General features: G+C 48.2%; 1 protein-coding gene across 5 annotated transcripts in view; it reads left to right on the top strand.

Annotated features, from left to right (window-relative positions):
- NAV2 (neuron navigator 2) overlaps positions 1 to 23,779 on the top strand; it is a 697,375-nt gene that overhangs the window by 587,267 nt on the left and 86,329 nt on the right. Inside the window, exon 1 of one of the 5 annotated variants that reach the window (XM_087433099.1) lies at positions 22,147 to 22,694. The exons of the other annotated variants lie outside the window; for them this stretch is intronic. Within the exon in view, the coding sequence (XP_087289225.1) occupies positions 22,669 to 22,694 (26 nt within the window). The 5' untranslated portion in view covers positions 22,147 to 22,668. Of the gene's footprint in view, positions 1 to 22,146; positions 22,695 to 23,779 lie in introns of those variants that run through there. 5 annotated transcript variants of the gene reach the window in all.

The raw sequence follows: 23,779 nt of genomic DNA, 5'->3' as shown, positions 1-23,779 counted from the left end.
TTGTTCAAAGCCTTGGCTGCCATCTCTCCAGAAGGTGAACCTCACTTGGAGCTACGTGAGTAATTGGTGAGCATCTCCTTAGAGGCTCTCGCCACCTGAGGTGCTTGCGAAGGTAACGGCATCTGGGCCACTGGTCTTGAAGACAGTCCCCTTCCCAGGCCTCAGTTCCCCATCTGGGAAGCTCAGCAGAAGGAAAACCCAGGAGTGCAGCCTCGACTCAGACCAGGCTCTGTGTTGCTAAGGGAACTCTATCTCTTACCCAGGAGGACTTGAGGGATGCTTGAAGCTGTGGGTGCAATAGTTTCCTCCTAAGATCTTAACTACTTCAGTGCCAGAACCTCCAGCAAAGGCTTCAGAGTTGCCTTTGTCACACTGATCACACCTGGTGAGCTTCGGGGTCTGCCCACATCAGGGTCTGTCTTCCCAGGTGAGTGGCCTCTGCGGTGGACCTCTGTGGCTGTTTGTGTCTCAGCAGTACAGGAAGAGGAGGCCGGCTCTGTCTGCTCCGGCTGCAGCCCTGTTGCTTTTCCCCATCCTCTGCAAGCTTTGATTTATCTCCCTCATTAATCCCTGGTGCTCAGGACTGTAAAATTGCCTGAAATGAGATCTGAAGAGAGACTCTGACATTTTGAGGGATGTTGCAAGATAGTGTGGAGGAGATTAAATGGGGACTGAGGGAAATGAGGTGGTTGCATGGCTCAGTGGCCTCAAACCCCCGACTCAAGGATTCCTGTTGCTGCCCTGCCCTTTAGCTTGCCCTGAGATTTGGGGAGATGAGCTTACACCCTAGTTGCCCCAGTGGCAAAATGAGGTTTAAAAAAACAGCACTGGCTGCTGCTTCGGGCTGTCTGGGCATGGATTGTGGGTAACCCATGAGAATGCAGTAGTTGAAGCCCTAGAGGAGATGTGCAACAGAACCACCGGGCTTTGTGGTTCGGGTAGGAGTCTGTCGTGTTGCCTTTTACAGGGTGCACAGGTGGACTTGAGAAGGCAAGTGCAGGAGCCACTTTGGGCGCCCTACAGTCAGCCAGAAGCTGGCTTCACTGGCTGAGTACTATGTGAGGAGATGAGGGGGATCTCCAGGTACCTCTGCCTTATGCTGTAGGAGTTCCTGTGGGGAGAAGGGATCCATTTTTCCATTCTCAGTGTGGGAGCAGCTCAAGAGAACTCTGGGTACCCCAGAAACAGAGGTCTCTTGGGAGGCCCCCTAGACTCCTCCATAGGACTCTTGGCAGTTTGCAGTCTGTGCTCCTAGTCTCTGAGTCTCATTGTTAGCAACAGCAACTCTCATTTCTTGAGCATCTCCTGTGTTCCAAGTATTCTCCTAGATGCTTTATATATTCACTTTCACCTCCCCAGGGACCCAGCAAGACAGGAGTTATCCCCGATTCCCAGATGAGGAGTCCTGGGTCAGTGCGTCTAGGTGACTTGCCCAGGGCCACACAGGCAGTCAGTGGCAGAGCTCAAATTCCAACCCAGGTCTGTCTGACTCCAAAGCCAGAGTTCTCTCTAGGCCATCATACTGCCTGTCTCTAAAAGGCGAGGCTGTGCCAATGATGGTGAGTCCATAGATCCAGCTCTCTCTGGGAATAATCAGGAATAACCTCCCAGCTTCCCTTACCTGAGCAACCCCTACCCATGCTCCAGGACTGGCTCCAGCCCTCCTTCCCTGGGAAGACTTCCTGTCCTCTCCCCTCCTCCCCTAACCCCAGACAGGATCCTACGCGGCCTCTCATCCACCCTGGGTCTCCCCATAACCTGCGCTTTGCCCTCTGGATTCACATGCCTTTGGAATCATCTGCTCCTGGGTGTAGTCTCTCTCACTAGACTAAGAGGGAGGAGTCAGAACAATATCTTGCTCTTCTTGGCATTCCCAGGCTTTGCACAGAGCCTGGCATATACAGCAGTAGAGGTTTGTTATACATTTAATTAATGAATTAATGTTATCCTGAGACTGATTAATAAGATTTACAGAATATTTAGGTTCCCTCTCCTTTTCCATCCAGTCCATTGGCAAGTCTTGGGCATAGTCCCTCCAATGATCTCTCAAATCTCTTTGCTTCTCTCTCTCTCACCTAATGTGCAAAATATTTAAAACTGATGTGATGTGGGCACCAACCAACCAGAACAGGGCACTGACTGGCAAGAACAGGGCACTGACTAACGAGAACAAGGCACTGACCAACCAGAACAGGGCACTCACCAATCAGAACAGGGCACCAACCAATCAGAACGAGTCACCTACCGACCAGAACGGGGCACCGACCAATCAGAACGGGGCACCGACCAATCAGAACGGGGCACCGACCAATCAGAATGGGGCACTGACCAATCAGAAGGGGGCATCAGCGGCTGTAAACAGCTCTCATGGCTGACACAAATCAACCCTGGTGCTGTGGTTTATAGTGAACCATCCTGTTCAGTCCTCATCTAATCCTCAAAATAAGTTCACTGTGGCCCCAGCCTGCCTTCAAAAAATGGGTTCCTTGGTGTCCAGGAGCTTCTCAGAAAAATGATTTCAAACCTGTGAGCCCCTGGCATGTTCAGACTCCAGCTTTGCTGCTTCCCAGCTGCGTGACGGAGGTCAGTTAACTTAATCATCCTGAGCCCCATGTCCTCATCTGTACAGTAAAAATAATGAGCCCACTTGGTAGAGCTGCTGTGAAGACTAAATGAGAGGAGTGCCGGGACGATGTTGGCCCAGTCAAGGCCCTCCATTGGTGGCAGCAAGTTTATTTAGTAAAGGACTAGAATGCTGCTTGCACAGATGAGGAGAGGCAGGCGCAGAAAGAGTAAGGTGCTGGAATTGGGGAACCAGGATGTGAGGATGGGTCCTCTCAGCTCCAGTCTGACACTGTGGCCACCGGCCTGCGTCGCTTCGTGCCACAGCATACCCTTCTCTTTGTGATCCTGCTTGGGGGAGTGGGGGAGGTGTCTCACTCACTCTTGTCCCCCAGGCAAAAGCCAGAGCAGTCCACGCACTTCACATCCTGGCGGGCGGTCCCGCTCTTTGGAACCAGCAGATTAACCACCGTGTAACAACCTCAGAGGTGCAAACCTGTTAAAATCCCCAGCAAAGGTCTTGAAACAGAACTTGAAAGGGTTTATGACCCTGTGGATTTGAACTTCTCTCTGAGCCGGGCTATAATTCTGGCTCTGCTTTTGGAAGTAAAGATCAGAGCCATAATTTGAGGAGGGCCACAGAACGCACACTGATTATGTTTCAAGACACAAGCTGTGGGATGAAGCTGCCGTGGGAGGGCCTGGGGTCTGACCGGGCAGGGGGTGTGGAGGGGGCTGAAGCAGGGTGTCTAGCTGAGGCAATTAAATGCCCTGCTTCTCAATTTAAACCAAAGCCTCGCAGAGGGCTGTGCTCTTAATGATCTGGAATAAAGGGGTAGCGAGCAAAGCCAGCGAGCTGGCGGAGCTAATGCAGGCCCTGGCCTTGACGGTCCCTGCAGGAAGTCTGTAGAGGAGCCCCTCTGTCCACAAGCAGCACTTGTCATGCTAATGACCCAGCCACTCTGGTGCCACTGAGGTTAGCTCCCAGATTTCAGCTTTGAGCTCCTCTGGAGCGGAAGAGCTGGGACTCTTTCTCTCCCTCCCTCATCATGGCGTGTTCTCATGTGCTGCGGTCCTGGCACCGTCCCTCTGCTCCCACTGCCACTGTCCTGTTACTCCGCATATCATCCCCAGCGCAGCCACGGTGACCGTCCCCAGATACAGATCTGACCGTGTGCATTGCTCGCCTGCTTAAAATCCGCTGTGGCCCCGCATCACAGACAGGATAAAGTGCAGACCTCTGCAGTGGTCCACCCAGCCTCGGCCCCTGCTGCCACGCCGGCCTCACCTCCCCCTTCACTACCCGCAGCACGAAACTCTTCACTGTCTCCAGCACACGCCACCGTGTTCCAAGTCTCTGTGCCTCTGCCCCTGGAATCTGCTCTCCTGACCCTTTGCCAGGCTAACGCACGTAGTTCTTTCAGCATTCAGCTCCTGTGTCTCCTTGCGAGGCATCTCAGATTTAGTAAGTTTCCTTTCCTTGGAGCTCCCAAAGGACCCCATGCATCCTTTCTTCTAATTTCTAACAAAATCTCTTTTTTTCTATTTTTCCCTACGCTAGGCTTGAAAACAGGGATTATCTTATCTGTCATTGGGTTTGCAGGACCTATAATACAGTGTCGGGCACACAGTAGGTGTGCAGTCCACACTTGTTGAACTGGACTCCAGTTTTAGCTGAATGAGTCATGTCTCCCCAGCTGGGGGTCTCGGCTTTTTCACTGTGCGCACGGTCGTTTTTCTCACTCTCAGTACTGGGTCAGCCTTTAGCAGGGTGGGTGGCACAGAGTAGGTCTTCAATGAAGATCAGAGGCTAGCCTGACTGAGAGGACGTGGTCGTGGCTGTCCCACCCATGTGGCAGAGCACTCGCCGGGGACTTCCTGGGTATGGGGTGCTATACTAGCGCTGTAAGGACAAGGGATCTGGAGTGGAACTTTCCTCCAAGACACCAAAGCCCTCTCCATTATCTCAAAGAGCGGGTCTTGAGAAACTGAGGGCAAAGGGCAGTGCAGGCGGGAGAATGTCGATGCCTTCCAGTTCAGAGGTCAGAACAAGAGCGCTGTAGCCTCAAGTCAACAGGGAAGGCTGCCTGGAGGAGGGGACTTTCAGGTGGATCTTGGAAAAGAAGAGCGATTTGTGAGGGTGAGGGGGAGAAAGAGCAGTCCAGGTTTGGCAGGGAGGAAAAGGAGATGGAGGGAAGGAGGCAAGCCTGGGCATTTCGTTCTCTGGAAAGAAGGTCCATGCCTGAAGGCAGATGGCGTGTGTTCTAGGCTGGTAGGTGCTTCCCTCTGCTACTCAGTGCTCACCTGGAGCCGCCACGGCCCACTGTGCCCTTCGGAAGTCCCCTCCCCCAACCCCAGGCATCATCAGGGGTCATCCCTGTGTCCTTGGAGAGAAGCCTTCTGAAAACAGACACTGATCGACGAGGCAAATAGCTGACTTATTTGTAGATGCTCTGGGGCTCACAGGATTAGAAGCGGCCACCTCCTAATGATTAAACACTACACAAACACCCGACGACCAGGGTGTCCCACCCTAAAAGGGCTGTAAACCAGAGGGGCAGCAGCTGTCCCACCAACTGGGAGCAAGTGAGGCAGGAGAAATGCTTTCTGCCCTAAGCAACGAGCCCTCCAGCAGGCGGCCAGAGAGCGGACCCAGACCTTTGCTACAGTCGGGAGGGGGAGGTCAGGGAGGGGAGAGATGGGGTTCTGAGGTCACCCAGAGTGGAAAATAACAAGTACCTGCCTCCCCTCCCTGTGCCAGGTGCTCTAAACATGCTGTGCATTAGTGTATATCGCGACCTGGTGAGTCCGATTTTGCAGGTGGGGAGATAGAGCTAGGAACTGATGGGGCTGGATTCAAATGAGATCTGTATTGATGTTCAATTTCACCTGCATACCCACCCATGAGGGGAAAATGACCACCACCACCCTCAAGTTAGATGATGCAGCTGACTCAGAGAGGCTAGGTCATTTGTCTGGAGTCACACAGCAAGCAGGACTAGAACCCAGGTTGTCTGACCCTCCAACACAAGCTGTCTCCATTATGTCAAATGACTACACTCTGCCCCCAGCCACTCCCAGGGGTCCAGTGACTCAAAGGGCTAGGTGTGGGACATTGCCTCTCCTATTCTATCTGTGGTTTCTTCCCGACATCTCTAAGTTGGCTCCACTTGAGTCCAACAGGAGAAAGGATGGCACCTGCTTCTGCCTGTTGCCTCTCCAAGAAGGAGGCAGCTGGGCCCCACTGGTGGGAAGGGTGAGGAGTTCACACCCACTTGCCTGCACACACTCTTCCTAGTGGTAGAAGGGCCAGACCAGGGCTATGGGCGGGAAGCAGACCCTCGCTAGCTTCTGAGAGCCAGGGATGAGAACAAAGCCCTCCCTTGTCACCAGCCATCTTGAATTATTAGGATCCACTGCTCCCGTTCTTCAGCGAGAAAAACAACCATTCCATTAATTGGATTTGGATTTTCTGGCTTCTGCTTTTGTCATATTGTTAATAATAATAATAATATCTAGTGGCTACTAGACAGCATGGAGGGCTCATGTGGAGTCAGGAAAATTTGAGAAGAAGACATTTAGAATTCCATCCAGTCTGAGTGAGCCTCCAACCTTGCTTGCTGGTAAACCCCTGGGACCCCTGAAAATTGGTCCTCAAACACCAGGGTCTTTGAACCCCAGTGGTGGAGACACCTCCAGGCCGTCCAGAGGCTCACCTGGAATTCCCAGCAGCGCTTGTGCCTACATCCTCCTCTGTAGCACCTCAAAAGGCTTAGTTTGTTCCTTCTGTGTGTCAAAGGGTGAGCCAGCCAGGCTAAAATGTTCTTAAGAGGAACCTTGAGTTTCAGAATCCATGTCTCGAGTTAATCCACCCCTTCTGTGTGCTTCGGTATCCCCTTCTGTGAAATGGGCATGTGAAGTCCTGCTCTATCCTCTCCCATGGAGCTCACTGCACCCCTAGGAGCAGGGCAGCACTGCAAATGCAGGGCTCTGGCCAGGGCAGCCTGGGTCCCCCTGTTGCCTCTGAGGAAATGGCCACCGGTGCTAATGGAGCATAAAGCAGTGGGCCCAAATGCTGGGTGGTTTTGATGTTCTGATCAGGTTACACTTAATTCTCTCAGAGCCTCCTTCCATGAGAGGCCCGGCCTTGATAGTCTCATAAATTCCCTCCCCTTGCCAGTGCCTTAGTGTAACTTAAGGTGTGCTGAATGAAGATAGCATCTAAGTCTGCTGGGTTGCTGTTAAAGTTATAAGCATTTGCCCCCAGCCTGGCCTGCGCTGGCCATGGCTCTTGTTCCAGATGCCACCAGATGGGCTCTGGGGAGTTGGGGTTTCTCATCTGCCTTTCTTTTATTGGTATGCTTCTTTTGATGCAAGACCTTGAACCTGAGGCAATATAACACAGTGATTAAGAGCAGAGGTTTGTTCTTCCCCAAATCATTTGGCGGGGATAGCCAAATCGCGGCTCAGCCGCCTACTAACCAAATGACATACAGTAAGTTAATGCAGGTAATAAGAGGCCCTTCTTGGTGGAGCTGGTCTAGGGTACCTGTGATAACCCCAGTAAATGACAGCTGTTATGCTGAAGCTTCCTTCAGCTCCAAGGAGGGCCGGACCAGAAGTGTCTCCTGAGTCATTCTCACTAGACTGTGAGCTTTCTGACTATGGAGACCCTCTCTGTCTGAACACTTTAATAGCCAGGGTCCAGGAAGTGACTGTCACATACTAGAAGCTCAATAAATATTTGTGACTGATTTCAATCCCAAATGGTTCTGCTTATTTTTAATCATTTTCTAAAAGCAGAACAAGGGAAGTGGTTCCCATCTGGAATGAGAGGTTTTCGGTAAGGAGCGGATGGCAGAGAAAGGAAACCGGCATTTCTGAGCACTTCCCGTGTGCCCAGCCGTGGGCTAAATGCACCAGGGATTTTACCCCACTTCATCCGCCAAAGTCCTTCCTGCACAGTCGGTGCGGCCTTTATTTTTCACATCAGGAAACTAAAATGAGGCTCAGAGAAGTGAACTTGCCTGAGGTCAGACAGCCGGGGCAGCTGGACTAGTAATAATCGTAGCAGGTACAGTAATAATAATAGTCTTGGCAGCCACTAACATTTATGTGGTACTTAGTATGCACCAAGCCCTTTACCAACATTTGCTCATTTAATCCTCCTGACAACCCAGTGAGCTATCTTCACTTTACAGAGGAGGGGCCTGAGGTACAAAGAGGTTAAATAATTGCACATAGTTGGAGGTCGAGCTGAGACTGGAACCCTGGTCTCCAAAGACCATTTTCTTCTAGTCTCCCAGAAAGCATCAGTAAGGATTTTGTAGGAGCGAGCTTTCTGAAGCAGAAGAATTAGGTTATTGAGTAAGATGGTGGCACACCCTTTCCTAGGAGTTTTTAATTAACATGAGACTTGCTGCCCATAAGCCCAGGATGTATGAGAGGAGCTCATCCTGCAGTAGGACGAGGATGAGAGAACCCGTGAGTGCCCCCGGGGCCGAGCCTCCTCTCTCCGCGTTGACTGGGTTGGCAGCATTATTTTCACTAAAGAAACTGATCTGCCCTTCTCTGGAGTGAAATGACAGGTTAGGAAGGGCTCTCAAAGTCTAAATTTAGCCAGCAGAGCAGATTCGTGGTCACCAGGAAAAGATAGGTTTGACAGGTTGGCTGGGGGACAAAAGCCAGTCCTTGAAGAAATCAGTTCTCCTTTGAAAGGTGAGTCGGGTTGAGTATTTATCTACATGGAGCCTGGAGTGTGAGCCCGTGCGTTGGCAGCTGCAGCAGCAGCGTGCACTGGTGGGGACCAGGAGGCAGAGCTGCGGCCTCGCTGGGGCCTCTGCTGGTGGTCTCCCCACGTCAGCCAGCGTTAGAGTGACTGCCTACCACTTCCGTCCTTTGTTTTACGGTGCTGATTAGAATTTTATGTCCACAAAATGGGAGAAGAGCATCATGATGCTTCCCCCCTTTGTGCAAGTCTTGTGAGGTCAGTCAGTGCAGAGCCCGGTCTCGTGGAGGTAGGGGAGCAGGACCCAAATATTCCAGAACTCTCAGCCTGTGTGTTTTAAGCCTAATTCACTCACCCTGCTTTTCCATTACTGGGCCTCCTTATTTAAATTTGTATTGATGTTTTTAACATTCCCTCATAGTGAATTTTCATTTCCACTAAAATGTGTGTGTGTGTGTCTTCACCTGTGTCTGTGTCTTTTCTCTCTCATCTGTACTATCCTCTCCTCAGCTACTTCTTGAGGCCCAAAAACTTCCAGAGCTGTCCCTGCCCCCTGGCAGCCCACAGAGATTTCAGTGACACAAGCAAGGGCATGCCTGCAATCAGCATCCTTCAGCTTGCCCCTTAGGACCCTGCTCAGGCAAAGATAGAGGCTCAGATGAAAACCATTCACACCACGGCCGTGTCCACGCAACAGCCAACGTGCTCTGGAAAAGAAATTACCCAGTGTGGGGGATGACTAAATTTAGGCTTGTGGATTTCTTTTTCTGCTGCTTGTGTCTTTGATCTACTTGGCAGTTGAAAATTGAAGTTCCTCAGATCTTTTTCTCCCCTAGATAAACGGTTTGCACAGAGTGATGCGTGTGCCTGCACACGCTTAATTTCCCTGGCATCGGATGCATGTTTTGAAATAGGATCATGCTGGAAGCACTTTTCATTACCTTAGAATGCTTTGCGTAAATGGAATTGATTCTTTTCCTCGACTGCTGTGATGTTACTGCTTTCTTTAAATGGATAAAATCGCTCTAACTGGCTTCCCTGCTCATCACTTCCATCCTGTCAACCATCTCTTCCATTCCTTCCTGTGGTGTTTACTGACAAATGAGACTTCGTGTTCCCATGTGGCTGCATAGGTGTCTGTGAGACCTCCCTGACTTTGGGCTGGGAATTTGGGGTCCCTGGTCTGTAATGGAGAGAGATGGGGGTAAAGCAAAAGCGTGGGTTGGGGGTTGGAGGTCTGCGGTCTTTCCTTGGATCTGCCACTAGACTGTGACGTCATGCAAGGTACGTCATGCAAGGTACTTCCCCTCCGCCTGAGCTTACCCGTAAAAAGAGGGAACTGAGCCAATGGCCTCTAAGTTTCTTTCCCGATCTGAACGTATAGGGTGACCTCAGTTTAGCAGATAGCCAACCCCGTATAAGATTTGGGATTTAATTATTGAAAATGATTTGCATGGAGATGGGTGCTTATTGAACTCAGTGGTATCTGAACCGAGACTCTAGAATCTGCTACAGGTGAGCTGGACACAATGGTGTGACTTGGAGCTTTCCATGGGGTGGACGTAGTAATTTTAAAAATGCCAAGTTTGTCAAAGAAATTAGATGAAACACAAGCAATAGAGGGAGATTTCTGAACTGGGAAACAGAGCTGGGGAATTTTCCTTTGGTGTGTCTGTGTCCTGCTTCCCAGGGCTTCTCCAGAAGCAGTGAATGCGTCTGAGCTCCCCGATCCCCCGAGGGATAAAGTTTAAACCCTGTTATGGGGCTTCTATGAGATCTGGCCCCCTTTATTTCTTACCCCCATTATTTTCTTCCTCTCTCTGTAACCACAATGAACTACTTACCATTCCCTGAAAACTACCCTCTCTCTTGCTTCATAGCCTTTGCGGGAGCTGTTCCCTCTACCTACAGTGCTCCCTCCACCCTGGCCCCTCCTACCCACAGGTTGACTCTTATCCTTCAGAGCTCATAGTAAATGTCACCTCCTGCAGGAAGCCTTCCCTGAGCACCTCAACCTCCAGACCAGATTGGGTGATCCTCCCATTTCCTTCGGTAGTATCCTGAACTTTTCCTTATTATAGCACCAAACACATCATATTACGAATGTCTGCTCCTCGCCTGTCACCTCATCTGTACTCTAAGCATCTTGAGGGCAAGGACCTGTCTTATCACCACCATATCCTCATTATCCAGGCCAAATGAGGACACTGCTCAGACAGGTGGACCAGCTCCAGGTCTTGCAGCTCAGCTTGTTCGAGGAGCTGGAATTCACTCCCAAGTCGGCCTGTCTCCAGACCCCACCCCTCTTCCGCTCTAAGACTTCTCACCTTGACCCCGGCTTCCCCTAATTGTGAAGAAGTCTTCTCTTGAGACACCTTCTATGATCTCATAAGAAGCAGTGGGGAAAAATGGAGTTTGCATCTCAGACGTTTGATTTAGAGCCTCATTTACGAGCCTGTCTGCCCCACGTGTGAGACTGACCATGAGACAGTGCAGGGCCTGCTGAGCTAAGGGGGCTCAGTGACAGTGAGTCTCCTTTTCTCCCCAGAGCCGGCTGCGACCTTCCCATCCCAGATGCCTTTGTGAGATAAGTGAGTCAGGCACTTTTGTTTTTTTAATTTGTGAAGAAATCCAAATACACGTTCTGCCTCTTGGATTCCAGCAGCTTTAAATGTCCTTGGATTCTGTAGAAAGGGACTCAAGTCTGTAATATGTGGACAGCTGCGGCTCTTATCAGAATGCAGGCATGCCTCTCATTACTGTTAATTGCAGTTCTACCACCGGGGGATCTAGGCCCAAACCTCCCAGTTCTGTGACTGGTAACCTATTTTATAGCACTGGCTGCACAGGATACATTACAGTATCTTCCAGGCAGCTGCTCTTTAGGTAAATTAATACCTGGGGGTCTTTTTCCTTCTCTAGGAAACTTTAAGTACTGTAACAGGCTTTCATTTAAGGCTGTGCAAGGCTTATTTCACCAGATTGCTATTTGGAGGTTCTAACAAAACACCTTTATGAATAGCGGCTGTAATACCCTTAATCCGCTAAACTTCCTGACATTTTAAACTAAGTGGATTGCTACGAGTGAAATCAGGCTTTCCCATCTCTCTGCTCTCTTCCTCTCCCCAGCCCTGCCTGTGCGTCTTCAGGACCACGGTGCTAGGGTGCAAATGCTTTCTTGCTGTTAGGGCGCCGAACTAGAAAAGACCCGGGAAACGCCCTGTGGTTTCTCCAGACTCCAGATTTTGTAATTACCTGGCCTGACCCATAGCTTTTTGAAAAAACAAGTTTTGCTGAGGTTTCTGTTTCTCATTAAAGCTTAGAATTTAAAAAAATTAAGTGTGATTTTCTTCCTTATTAAAGAAAAAACCAAACATATGATTTATTATGGAAAAATAGAAAATATAGAAAACAGTAGGGGAAAAGTAAAAAGTCACAATATCATATTGATGTAAACACTTATACATTTTATTTTAGAAAGATCAAAGTTCTTGAGCACTTGCTATGAGCCAGGCACTGTTCTAAGCTCTTTACATGTATTGATTCATTTAATTTTTACAGTAGCTCTAGGAGTAAGAACGCATTGTACAGATGATAAGACTGAGATGTGCATTGCTTATGCAACATGTCCAAAGTCAGACAACTAGAAGTTGCAGAGCCAGGGAGCATGACTCGATAGTTCTTAATTTTAACTGCTACACCATACAGCCTCTAAAAAATGAGAAGTGGTTTATAATCTACTTTTGTAATTTGACACTACAGCATGGGCATCTTTTTATATCAGGATTCATGAACATCATTTTTAATGGCCACACAGTATCCGTTCTATGGAGGAGCCTTCCCTGCTGATGGATGGATGTTCAGGGTGTTCCACTCCTTTTGTTCTCATAAACAACAATGCAAAGACCATTCTTGGGGACTAAATGCATGCACAGTAGTGTGGGCTGCAGATAAAGCCTGATTCTATATTTTCCTTATAATTCTCACATTTGTGTCTGCAAATGATGCTCTTGAGGCTCTGAAGAAGAGCATAGTCTGGTGATGGGGCTGCCCTGAACCATTTACACGCTTTTTGTATCCGTACTCCATTGTTCCTGGTACCACATTTGGGAGAAGGTTGGCTGAAGAATGGAGTTTCTGTCTCGGTCCAGCTAGCTGCCCGCAGCTGACCCAACACATTTAGCGTCAGTTTGCGTTGTGCTATGAATTGAATGAGCGTTTTTATCTTTCTGTCTGAGCTTAAATGAAAGTACAGAATTAGGAACTACCATGATGTTACCTACCCATGCAGTCACCCACTTCCGTAGAGAGGGAGAGAGGAAGGGAGGGAAAAAACAAGGCCCATGGGTAAAGGTTGTTGTCAATACCCTCGTAATCTCAACTGGTGAAGTGGCTATTGGTGAGGTCAAGAAAATCATCCCCAGTGTGCCAAGTCCCAGGCTCAAGGAAGAATTCAGAGGTGATGAAGGTGGTTGGTTTCAATCCTGGGCCCTACTTAGTGGGGCCTTGCCAGCAGCGTGGCCGTGGGCAAATTACTTAACCCACTGCTTGTTAATATCCTCATGTATATTGGGGATAATAACGCCTACTGCGTAGGGGATGGTAATCCCTACTACACAGGGAATGTCAGAAGGATTAAATAAGACCAGAGAATTGAGCACAGTAACCGCCAAGAACTCAATAAAAATGAGAGCTTAAAAAAATCTCCAGGAGGACACTGACTTATGAATCAGGCAGACTTGTTCTTTAGCACTTATTAGCTCTGTGACCTTGAGCCACGTACCTAACCTCTCCGAGTTGTGAGTTGGGGATAATGTATCTGTTTTACTGGGGTATTGTGAGTTTTGCTATCCACAGTGTACATCCCTGCACACAGTGGGCCTTCAGTACCCACAGCAGAATTTGTAAGCACTTGCTATGTGCACTCACCCTGCTTTATTTCTCTTCCTCCATTCAAGCAGTTCTTCTCGTAGAGACTATTGGTCAAATGGAAGGAGTTTAATTCTTAACCAGTCTGTAACTTTTCAGCTCACCTCCCCACTAGGCAAATACCTAGAGTGAGTTGGGCTCTTTGCCAGCCTGTTTTTTTTTTTTCCTTTTGACTTAGACAAGATTGTGGTTTAGAGATTGTGGAAGGTTTTTGAACCTATTTTATAGTCACTATAAACTCAGAAGGGAAACAGTGAAATCCTGAAGCTAAGGTACAGAGCAGGTTTCCTTACAGGAGACTACTACCACCTCACGGGGCTGTTGGCAGGGTTGTGTGCGAGGGGGTCTTTACAGCGTTGGTACAACACCTGACACCTAGAGTGTCTGCAGAAAATCCAGGGGCTGTCCCCAGCAGGGGACAGAAGAGCATGAGTCAAGTTCACAAGGCAAATGAATTTTCTTTTGAAAAGGATTTCAGTGGGAGATCTAGGGGTGCAGACAAAACATTCATGCCTAGAGGGGTCTTAGAGAACCTCTGGGGCGGCAGTCGGCTCACTGAACAGGCAAGCCCTCTGGGAGCCACAGTCAGGAAGTGACCTGACCAAACCCGGCTCGGGTTGGTGTCCTCTCTGCTGCTCTGTGGTGTGCCTCCACGGTGTGAGAGCTGCATGACCTGGGCCGGTGGAGAACTCTGGGTGTGTGAGGTGAAGTGAGACCAGACTCCCCACACCGTTGGCTTAAATCATTGCGCTCAAGGCTGCCCCGATAAGCCCCTGCGTGCTTCCTCTCTGATCTCTTCGCCCCACCCCTAGCCCCCCTGTTCCTCTCCCTCATGGTCTCACCTGGAGTGGACACACTCAGGGATGTCCTTACAGCTGGAGCCACATTCAGAAAGTGGCTTTGAAATATTTTATTCATTGCCCGTCCATATCTTAATAGAGAGAACAGTCCAGCTGCAAAAATAAACATTTGAACTCTCAGAATTCTCCCTACGTACCTACAACACCAGTATGAAAATACAACTTCTTATAGCCGATGGTATTATTTTTAATTTCCTTTATTTTTTTTTTTTTTAAAGACCAGATTGCCACATGGATTTACCTCTTTGAGTTTTCTTGGTAGTCCTTTTAAATAACCAGGCTTATTAGCATGACTGAAGATGCAGGAAAGCCCAGCTCCCGAATCATCCTCCCCTGAAACACCTGCCGAATGAAGTTCCTAATCCGCTGGTGCTCCTCACCGGCCATGAGGACAATGACACAGGAATTTTGTGGCTGCTGTTGTCAGCCAAGGGTGTTTGGGATGGGGCTTTTTGGGATAATCTAGATTTTACTATGTAGAAAACTACATCTAGGCACAAATTTAAACTTTTCCTCCAAATGGTCAGCTTTCCTCATTGCACAGCATTCCTATACAGGCAGCCTGCACACGGAGTTTTCTGACTTTATGGACGGTAATCTTTTTTCACCCCTACAATGTGTGCTCACAGCTTACTGTTCTTTCATGGCATGTATCATGATTTGCAATTAAATGTATTTTTGTTTTTTTTCGCTGCCTGACACTCTCACACATACCAGACTGTGAGCTTCATGAGGGGAGAGAGAGACCTTTTCTCTTTTGCATCCCACAAGCACCATGCCTGGCACATAAAAGTCAATGCCAATATTTTAAAGAGAACAGTCACTGGAAATATACAAGAAGCCATTATATCATGCACTTTGGTGAAAGGGTGTATCTAAATTAGACCAAGCCTGAAAGTATTAGCATCAGCTAAAGGACTCTGAGATAACCTTGACGCCTGGGCCCACAAAATGTCATAGTGTCGTCTGTTGGCATAGTGGCCTGGAAGTGTTCACTACCCTAAGTGCTGTGGTGTCATGGAAACCAACCAGGATTTGGCATCTGAAGGGATGGCCTTCACTCTGACCCTTAGCAGTTGTATGATGATGGCAAGTCATCTAAATTCTCTGGGTCCCAGTTTGTTTTCCTTTAACATAAGGATAGTAATACATGTTAGCACAGTTCTGAGAATTAAATAAGATGAGATTTACAGGCAGTGAAGTCTATAAATCTGAATTATTATTATCATTAAAAATAATTTGGGGGGCTGGCCCGGTGGCTTAGTGGTTAAGTTCAGCATGCTCCACTTTCAGAACCACGTGCACGGGTTTGGATCCTGGGCGCGGAGCTACACCACTCGTCAGCCATGCTGTGGCGGTGACCCACATACAAAATAGAGGAAAGGTTGGCACAGGTGTTAGCTTAGGGATAATCTTCCTCACCAAAAAATAATAATAATAATAATTTTGGCCTCACATGTTCTTTGTTGGAAGTGCTGCCGTTTTGGAGTTGATCTGTAGTCAATTGGCAACCTGTTAGAAAAGACATCTCTGATGTTGCATTGAAGACGGAAAGTCTGGGATTGTGATTTTCAGTGGAAGAGGCTGGCACCTGTGGTCATGTTCTTCGGCCTGCTCTGTCCAAGGTTTTGTTAACAAGCCTCTGGTTTCAGATTCAGAACGGGAGGGGAGTCAACACGGAGAACAGATTGGATGCTCTGCCTGATGAATGAAGCCCTTTGTTGAGAGATGGAGGAGTATGTGTGTGCTTTCACGTGCGAGTACCCACCGTTAGGGCTCCAGACAAGCCCAGGAATTAACCAATTGAAGGTAACAGAAACTGCAGCTCCACAAGATAAAACATTGAAGCTGAAACACAGCTCATTGTGTCTTGACAATAAGATTAGAAGACAGTATCACCTCCTCTCTGGAAAAGGAGGGCGGGATCCACAATCTGTGTAAATGTGAAGAATAAGCCGGGCCAAGACCACTGGAAGCAGAGACTCTGCATAAGCACCTCAACAGGAAAGGGGGGTTTCTCACGTATCCTCTAGGTCCTGAGCCCCGGAAAAGAAACGAGGAAATGGAGAAAGAAGGCAGGAGATGCACGGGGCCGGCCCGGTGGCGCAAGCAGTTAAGTGCGCGCGCTCCGCTGTGGCGGCCTGGGGGTTGGCCAGTTCGGATCCCAGGCGTGCACCGACGTACCGCTTGTCAAGCCATGCTGTGGTGGCGTCCCATATAAGGTAGAGGAAGGTGGGCACGGATGTTGGCCCAGGGCCAGTCTTCCTCAGCAAAAAAGAGGAGGATTGGCATTGGATGTTAGCTCAGGGCTAGTCCTCCTCACAAAAAAAAAAAAAAAAAAGGGCAAGAGATGCAGGGGTACCCTGACGGCATCTCCAAAGCTCTTTATTGACACCTCACTGGCATCACTTGTTACTGAAGGATTTGGAGTTCTCCAGAGGATGGGCTTGCTGTTCCGTTAACACCCCCACCCAGGCTCTAAGCGTGGTAGCCACCTCCAGTTCCTCAAACAAACAGCTCTTCCCTCCCTCTGGCCTTTGCGCTTGACCCCTCCACCTGGAACACCTGGCTTCCCTCTTTTAATGGCCGTCTGGCTCCCTCTCATTTCACATGTTAGTGTAAATGTCACTTCCAGAGATGCCCTCCTGAACACTCTCTAAAGGAAGGGCCTCCTGTGACTCTCTTTCCCAGCACGTTTATTTCCTTCATCACTTTTACCATGACATCCAGAATGATCTTCCTTGTCTCCTCCGAGTAACCAGCTCCCCCAGGGCTGGGACACTTTCTTTTACTCACCCTTACATTCCCAATGTCCAGTCTGGTGTCTGGCACAGCTTAGGCACCAAGTGGCTATTTGTTAAATGCTGTTCATTTTCTACCCCAAAGCTACCTAGTTTCTTATAATTTTTGTTAAAACCCACAAAATCCCTAGGGTTAACTCCCATACTTTGAAGGCTTTGTCAAAGACCCCTGGAGTGTTTCTCCCCTTCCCACCATCTACTGCGGATCATACTCGGTAAGATTCCACGGCAGGCAACGCAATGCTTCTCATTTTCACAGATCTACTTTAAACCCCTTATCTTCCCATTCTTGTTCATCCATCCAGGGGAGCCTGCCTGCCTTCTTTTCCCTCTTTTTCTGTTACTAGCCAGTCAGAAGAAAGTTACCCAAATGAGTTAAGACTGGCTCCCAAATTAAGAAAACAAAGAATCATAGTCTCAAAAGGAAACTAGACCTTGTATGAAGTCAGTGCCATAACGCTCAGAAGCAGCTGCCCTTAACCTGGGGTTTATGGACAGGCTTCGGGGGGGTCAGTGAATCCCCTGAAATTGTGTGCAAAATGTTGTCTGTATAGTCATGCATCACTTAAAGATGGGGATAAGTTCTGAGAAAGGCGTTGTTAAGTGATTTCGTCATTGTGTGAACATCATAGAGTGTGCTTACACAAACCTAGACTACACACCTAGGCTACACGGTACTAGTCTTACAGGACCACCGTCTTACATTCGGTCCATCGTTGACTGAAATATTGTTATGCAGCGCATGACTGCATACATTTTTCTACGGGGAGACAGACCTGAGATTCTATCAGGTTCTCAAATGGAAATGGATGTCTGACCAAATAAAAAATTAAGACCCATGAGCTAACCGTTGAAAGTACCAAAAGGCCCCAGGAGACTGCACAGAACATTCAGTTCCCTATTTTGTCTTCCTGTACCCAGTTGGTCCAGGACTACATCAGTGGTGCTGAAGGCACTGAAAGAGATCGCTCAGAATAAAAGCAAATGGCTCTCCTGTCCTCAGAGAACCTTACTGTTGTTTTGGAAAATACAAAAAATAAATGCCACCCTCCATTACGTAAAAAAGATAGTGTGCTGACTGGTAAGTTCCATGAAGAGGATCGTGTAGTGGAGCTAACTGGGCTAGAGTCTAGGGAGAAATCCCAGAGGAGGTGACAGTCTAGCCAAGACCTGAACCATGAGAAGGAGGCAGCCCTGCGAGACATAGGGAAGAACATTCCAGGCAGAAGGAGCCACAGCCTAGGGCCTGTGAAGTGGGAGGAGGCCTGGTAGGTTCGAGGGCCCAAGAGAACCTTGTATTTGAACATAATGAAGGACAGGGCAGAGTGGCAGAGGGAGTGGGCAGGAGCTAGATCCCTTCTAGGCCAAGGGAATGAATTTGGATTTTATTCTAAGTTCCGTAGGCAGCTATTGGAGGGTCTTAGGCAGGAAGGTAACACGATCTGATGTACACTTGAGAAAGATCACTGTCATTGCTGTGTGGATGGTGGATCCCAGCAGGGCAAGAGGAAGACTGAGTGATCAGGGAGGTGGCTGTTGGAGGAGAGAGATGGTGGTCGCTTGGACCAAGGTTATCTTACTGTAGACGCTGAGAAGTGATCAGGTCAAGGTGTGTTGGGAAGCTATAGCCAAAAGGGCTTGCTAATGGATTGTATAGGAGGCAGTAAGGAGAGAATTAAGGATGGCTGAAGGATAGTCGTATATTGACTGAGATGGGGAGGACTTTGGGAGTGGGGGTGCAAATTGAAAGCTGGAAGCAGTAGTTTTACATAAGGTGCGTTAGATTTGAAATGTGTTGAGTACACAAAGGGGCCCAGACTAGAGAAACAATCTTTAGAGTTGTCCATCTATACTTAGTATTTGAAGCCATGGATGAGATCACCTGGGAAAGGACTAGGTAGAGAAGAGAAGGAGACTAGGGACAGAACCCTAGAGGTCTAGAGAGGAGAGGAAGGAGAGGAGGATGAGCAAAGGCAACTGAGAGGCACCGCCAGGGAGGGGGAAGAAACCAGGTGCAGATGATGGCAAGGAAACCAAGAAGAAACCCATTCAGGAAGGAAGATGCTGCAGGTGCTATATGCTGTTGAAAACTTAGAGTAAGAATGGAGAATTGACCTTTGGCTTTGGCAAGAAATAAGCCATTGATGTTCTCAGAAGAAACAGAAAGTGGTTTCAGTGGAGTAGTGGGGACACAAGTCTGACTGGTGGGTTGGAGAGAGAATGGGCCATAGGCGTTGGAGTACAGACAGCTCCTTTGAGGTGTTTTTGCTATAACATGGAGCAAAGACTAGCATGGTCATGGAGGAGAATATGGGCAATGGGTCAGAGACCGTTTTGTTTTATTTGGTGAGATGGATGCTATATTTCTCAGCTAGTGGGAAAGAGCCAGTAAAGAGGGAGAAGCTGATAATGTTGGAGGAGAGGAAGCAAAGTGTCTTCCTTAGTATTGTTTTAATAAAGTACTCATTAGTTATAAGTGAACATGTTTCTAGATTCATTTCAGTGATTTCTGTTTTCTTAATTACATACCATATTTCCAAGAATAAAGTTTTCTTCTACTCTTTGATACCTAGGTAGAGCTTATCAGCTACTTTTTGGTTTAAAAAGTGACTCAAAGTTAACCTGGGAACCTTAACATCATTGATGACATTGTTTTTTTGTTTTTTTGTTTTTTGTGAGGAAGATCAGCCCTGAGCTAACATCCGTGCTAATCCTCCTCTTTTTGCTGAGGAAGACCGGCTCTGAGCTAACATCTATTGCCAATCCTCCTCCTTTTTTTCCCCAAAGCCCCAGTAGGTAGTTGTATGTCATAGTGTCACATCCTCCTAGTTGCTGTATGTGGGACGCGGCCTCAGCATGGCCGGAGAAGCGGTGCGTCGGTGCGCGCCCAGGATCTGAACCCGGGCCGCCAGTAGCGGAGCGCACGCACTTAACCGCTAAGCCACGGGGCCGGCCCTGATAACGTTTTTATGGAGCAAAATGTTACAGGTTCTAGAAGGTCTTTGGAATTTGGCCTGTTTAGAAACCAGGTTGAGAAATGACGGGGGAAGACTGGTTCTTTGAAAAGCACCAAAGGGCATGTGCTCTCCTGGAGCTGGTTGACCTACCTTCCTTTTTTCTCTTCTGCTGTTGCTGGATCTCTTAGCCACACCAAGTGTTATCTTTCATAGCGTGGAAAAGCCCTAGCTACATTTGAACCTGTAGCTGCAAAGAATTCAGTGTTTCCTATAAAGATAGGATTCTTACTTTTAACCACAGAAAGAGGACTGAGACCTCTTAAAGCACATTGTCTTGTGCAATAAACTTGCCCTTGTAAAAATTGTGCACCAAGTGATATATTTGGTGTTGTAGGAGATTTACACGAACTTTTATACAAAGAGAAACTTTGTTTGTTCACCCTCTGGTGCATCCTCTCTGGGAGTAAAGGCCAAGATGCTTACAGCAACTTGCCAGGCTCCCCTCAGGCACCCTCCTCCCTCCCTCCCTTTACCCCTGTCCCTCTGACTTGACCTCCTCTAGGCTCTCTTTGTTTCACTGCTCACTGTGCTCCAGCCATACTGGGCTCCAGATTCTTGGAATGAATGTGCAAGTTGTATCCTGTCTCAGGACCTTTGCACTGACTGTTTCCTCTCTTGGAAGGCTCTTACCCCCAGAGAACCCATAATTAGCTCCCACACGTCTTTCAGGTCTATAGCAATAACCATCTCCTCAGCAGGCCTTCCCTAGCACCCATTGACAAATCACATCTTCTTCCCTATGTTACTTTTTCTTCTTAGCATTTATCACTAACATACTGTATAATTTACATTTGTCTCATTTATTTTATAGTTCTACCACTAAAAGGCAAGTTGCAGTAGAGTGGGGGACTTTTTTGTCTGTTTTGTTGACTGTTGTATCCTCAGCACTTAGAACTGTGATTGGCAGGTGCTCAGTATCAGTTGAATGAATGAATAAATGAATGGATAGACATTCCTTAGTTTCTCTTGGCAGTTAATCTGGGTTTTTACATGTTAAAAACAAAGATCAACTGTAGCAAACAGTGGAATTTTTCATATGTATATCTGTGTGTATGTATATGCATATGGATATATGTGTTTATGTATGTATGTCTCCATATACATAGGCACCATCCCATTACACCCCAATTAACTCAGAGGTCAGCCAGATGTTCAAACAAGTCATGTCGTAAGGATAAATTCAGTCCAGAGACAGTGTAGAAGGTAAGAGGAATGGCTTAAAGCATCTTTTTCAGCCAGAGGTTGGGTCCATCCTGACTTTTTTGTCTCAATAAGTCTGGACTGTACCCGCCTCCCCAGAGTCACCCCTCCCCGACCCCTGGCCTCTGCCTCCCACTCCCCAGGCAGATGCTGGCAGCAGCTTTTCAAGTGGGGAGGGCTCTGAGGGATGAGATGTCAATGATTAACTTCGGTTGGGACTCCTTCAAGATTAGAATCTCTGCTCCTGGACACGTTTGCTTTTGCATTCGCCTGGGAAGCCCCCCTAGACCCTCGCTTCCTCCCTGAGCTGACCTTTTATTCTCTCTCTCTTGGGTGGGGGAGGAATGGCTCTTCATTCCCCTTTGAAAGGCTTCTGTTTGCTGAGCAAATGCTGATCACGCAGAGACCTTGCTTGGAGCCGGTTATTGCTTCCTTCCCTCACCACCCACCCTAACTCACACACACAACCCCCATACTCCCCCATCCTACTGGAGAGGCGGCCCAGGCCAGAGGGAGAGCCTTTCTCAAGGAAGTCTTTGAAAGCTGCCAGGAGCCAACTGGTAGGATTTTTGGAGAGGGAGTAGGGGGTTTGGAGAGCATCTTAATCCTAGTTCATTTTGAAATAAAAGCTTGTGGCTATAACATAATTTTGCTTTTGAATTCTCAATAGTGAAACAGTTGTTCATTGTTCGAGGCATCTGTTTACAAGGTTCCTTCTGAATTCCTTGATTACAGGCTTTAATAGGGATTAGTCTGTGCAACCCCTTCCCATCCCAGAACTGGGACTCTCTCCCGTTGCACCTCCCCTCCCAGTCTCTGTACCATAATGTTTAAAATAGCCATGCACAGACTGAACATCTTTAAAAAAAAAAGTAGCATGAGGAATTAATGCATATTTTCGTTGACACTGCGTCAAAATTGACATCACCGGAAATAATGTATGTCATCATTAACTGTACAAATAGGTGTCTTTTCCCCTTTGGGGTTCAGAAGTTATCTCTGTGGGCTGATCATTTCAGTCAAACACTTTGCATTCAGTTGTCGATGGAATGAACTAAGAAATGTTACTGTCAATGAATTTTGTGTCATTATTAAAAGTAGCACTTTGGGCTCAAAAGACTTTCTCCAACGTTTTAGCATAGTCCGTGGGGATTTAAAATATTTTTTCACATTTAGAGTGTACTCAACTTGACCTGCTCTTACAGACTCCCCTGGGACCAGGGTGAGGGCGCTCCCACTCGGAGCTTTACGGTAACGGCTGCAGAGTTTGGTGTTAGCTTTTGCTTTGCTGAAACTTTTCACAGCTGACTTGATACTAGCACTCAGGCCTGACCTCTGGCTCCTTCAGCACTTCAGGGGTTAATTTTGTTGGTGGATCGGATTTCTTTCCTGGGCAGGGGGAGGATGATCCCCTTCTAGCGGGTCCTTTAGTCAGAGTTGCCGGGTGGGTGCCTGGGATTCCCTGGCAGGACGTGGGCTGGCTCTGGCTGCCTCCGCGGGCTGAAGAGTTGCCATCGGGAGACTCATTCAGCTTCTTTGTCCGCTTTCTCTAAGGACCACAATGTAGTGAAATGCTCTGGCCTAGGGACCTAACAAGGTAGGACGATTTCCTGAAATTTCTGGTGCCTGGGGCAGGATGTGGTGCGTGTACTGCCTTGCTCCTTGGATGGTATTGGAAAGCCGGGTAGAGCAGCTAGTGCCGCAGCTGCCAGAATCCCCATGGGCTATGTGCTGGGGAAGTCGCAGGTCGGGAAATTCAGCATCCTTCTCCCTCCCACCCTCATCCCCTTTCCTTCTAACCTTGATAGTTTCAGAGGAAGCTGGAGCGTTACCTAAATGTCCCTGGTCACTGGGACATTTGAGAAATGTCAGTATTTTCCGGACCATCTTATCAAATTAGGCTGCTGAGACTGAAAGACTCAGTATTGATCACTCAGCTGTCTTAGGTGCTTATTCCAGGTTTTGCGGGGAGACGTTACAGTCTGGGGGAGGAGGGCGCAGGAGAGAGGCAGTGTGGGCTCCAGGCAAGGGCTGCTGGGGGTTCAGGGGCCCTGATTAAAGTGACTTGCAGTTGGAGGTTTTATTTGGAATCTAAGAAGCCGGGTGAACTTGTGGTTGTTTACTAATACTGCAAATTACTGGGTGGGTTTTGTTCTGGAAACTAGGCTCCAGGAGAGACGGTGTGGGAGATTGAAGTATGAGTACTTTTCTTGTTTGTTAGGACTGTTATAAAGCTGCCCAAAGAGGAGCACTTCTATTTTTAAGCCAGACAAGGGGAAGAGAAAACAATGTTCGTTACCACCTACCACTTGCTGGGCATCTAACAGACATTGTCTCGTTTAATTTTCATTGCAAAGCAGCAATATTATTCTCAATTTTGAGGTGAGGCAGTGGGAACGAAGAGAGGTTAAGTAACTTGCTCAAGGTCGCCCAGCTAATCAGAGGCAAAGCTGGGATTGGAACCCAAGTCCACCCCTCCACTCTGCCTTCCTTGTTGTGTTTGGCAGATGGCTTGGGATGGTTCCATCTGTGAGTGTAAACGTGGGGTCAGCTGGGTGAAGGGCGCTGTTTGTCGTGGAGGACTCCCGAGAGTGCACACGATCGATACTCTCGAGCGTGGCCTGCCTGTGCTTCCTAGCTCCTGCTCGTTTCTGGGAGGGAGGGGTTGTACATTAAGAAGCA

This window comes from Ceratotherium simum, chromosome 7, assembly GCF_057802395.1.
Source record: "Ceratotherium simum simum isolate JZ-2026a chromosome 7, ASM5780239v1, whole genome shotgun sequence".
Taxonomy (NCBI): domain Eukaryota; kingdom Metazoa; phylum Chordata; class Mammalia; order Perissodactyla; family Rhinocerotidae; genus Ceratotherium; species Ceratotherium simum.
This window is presented reverse-complemented; position numbering and strand designations above follow the sequence as displayed.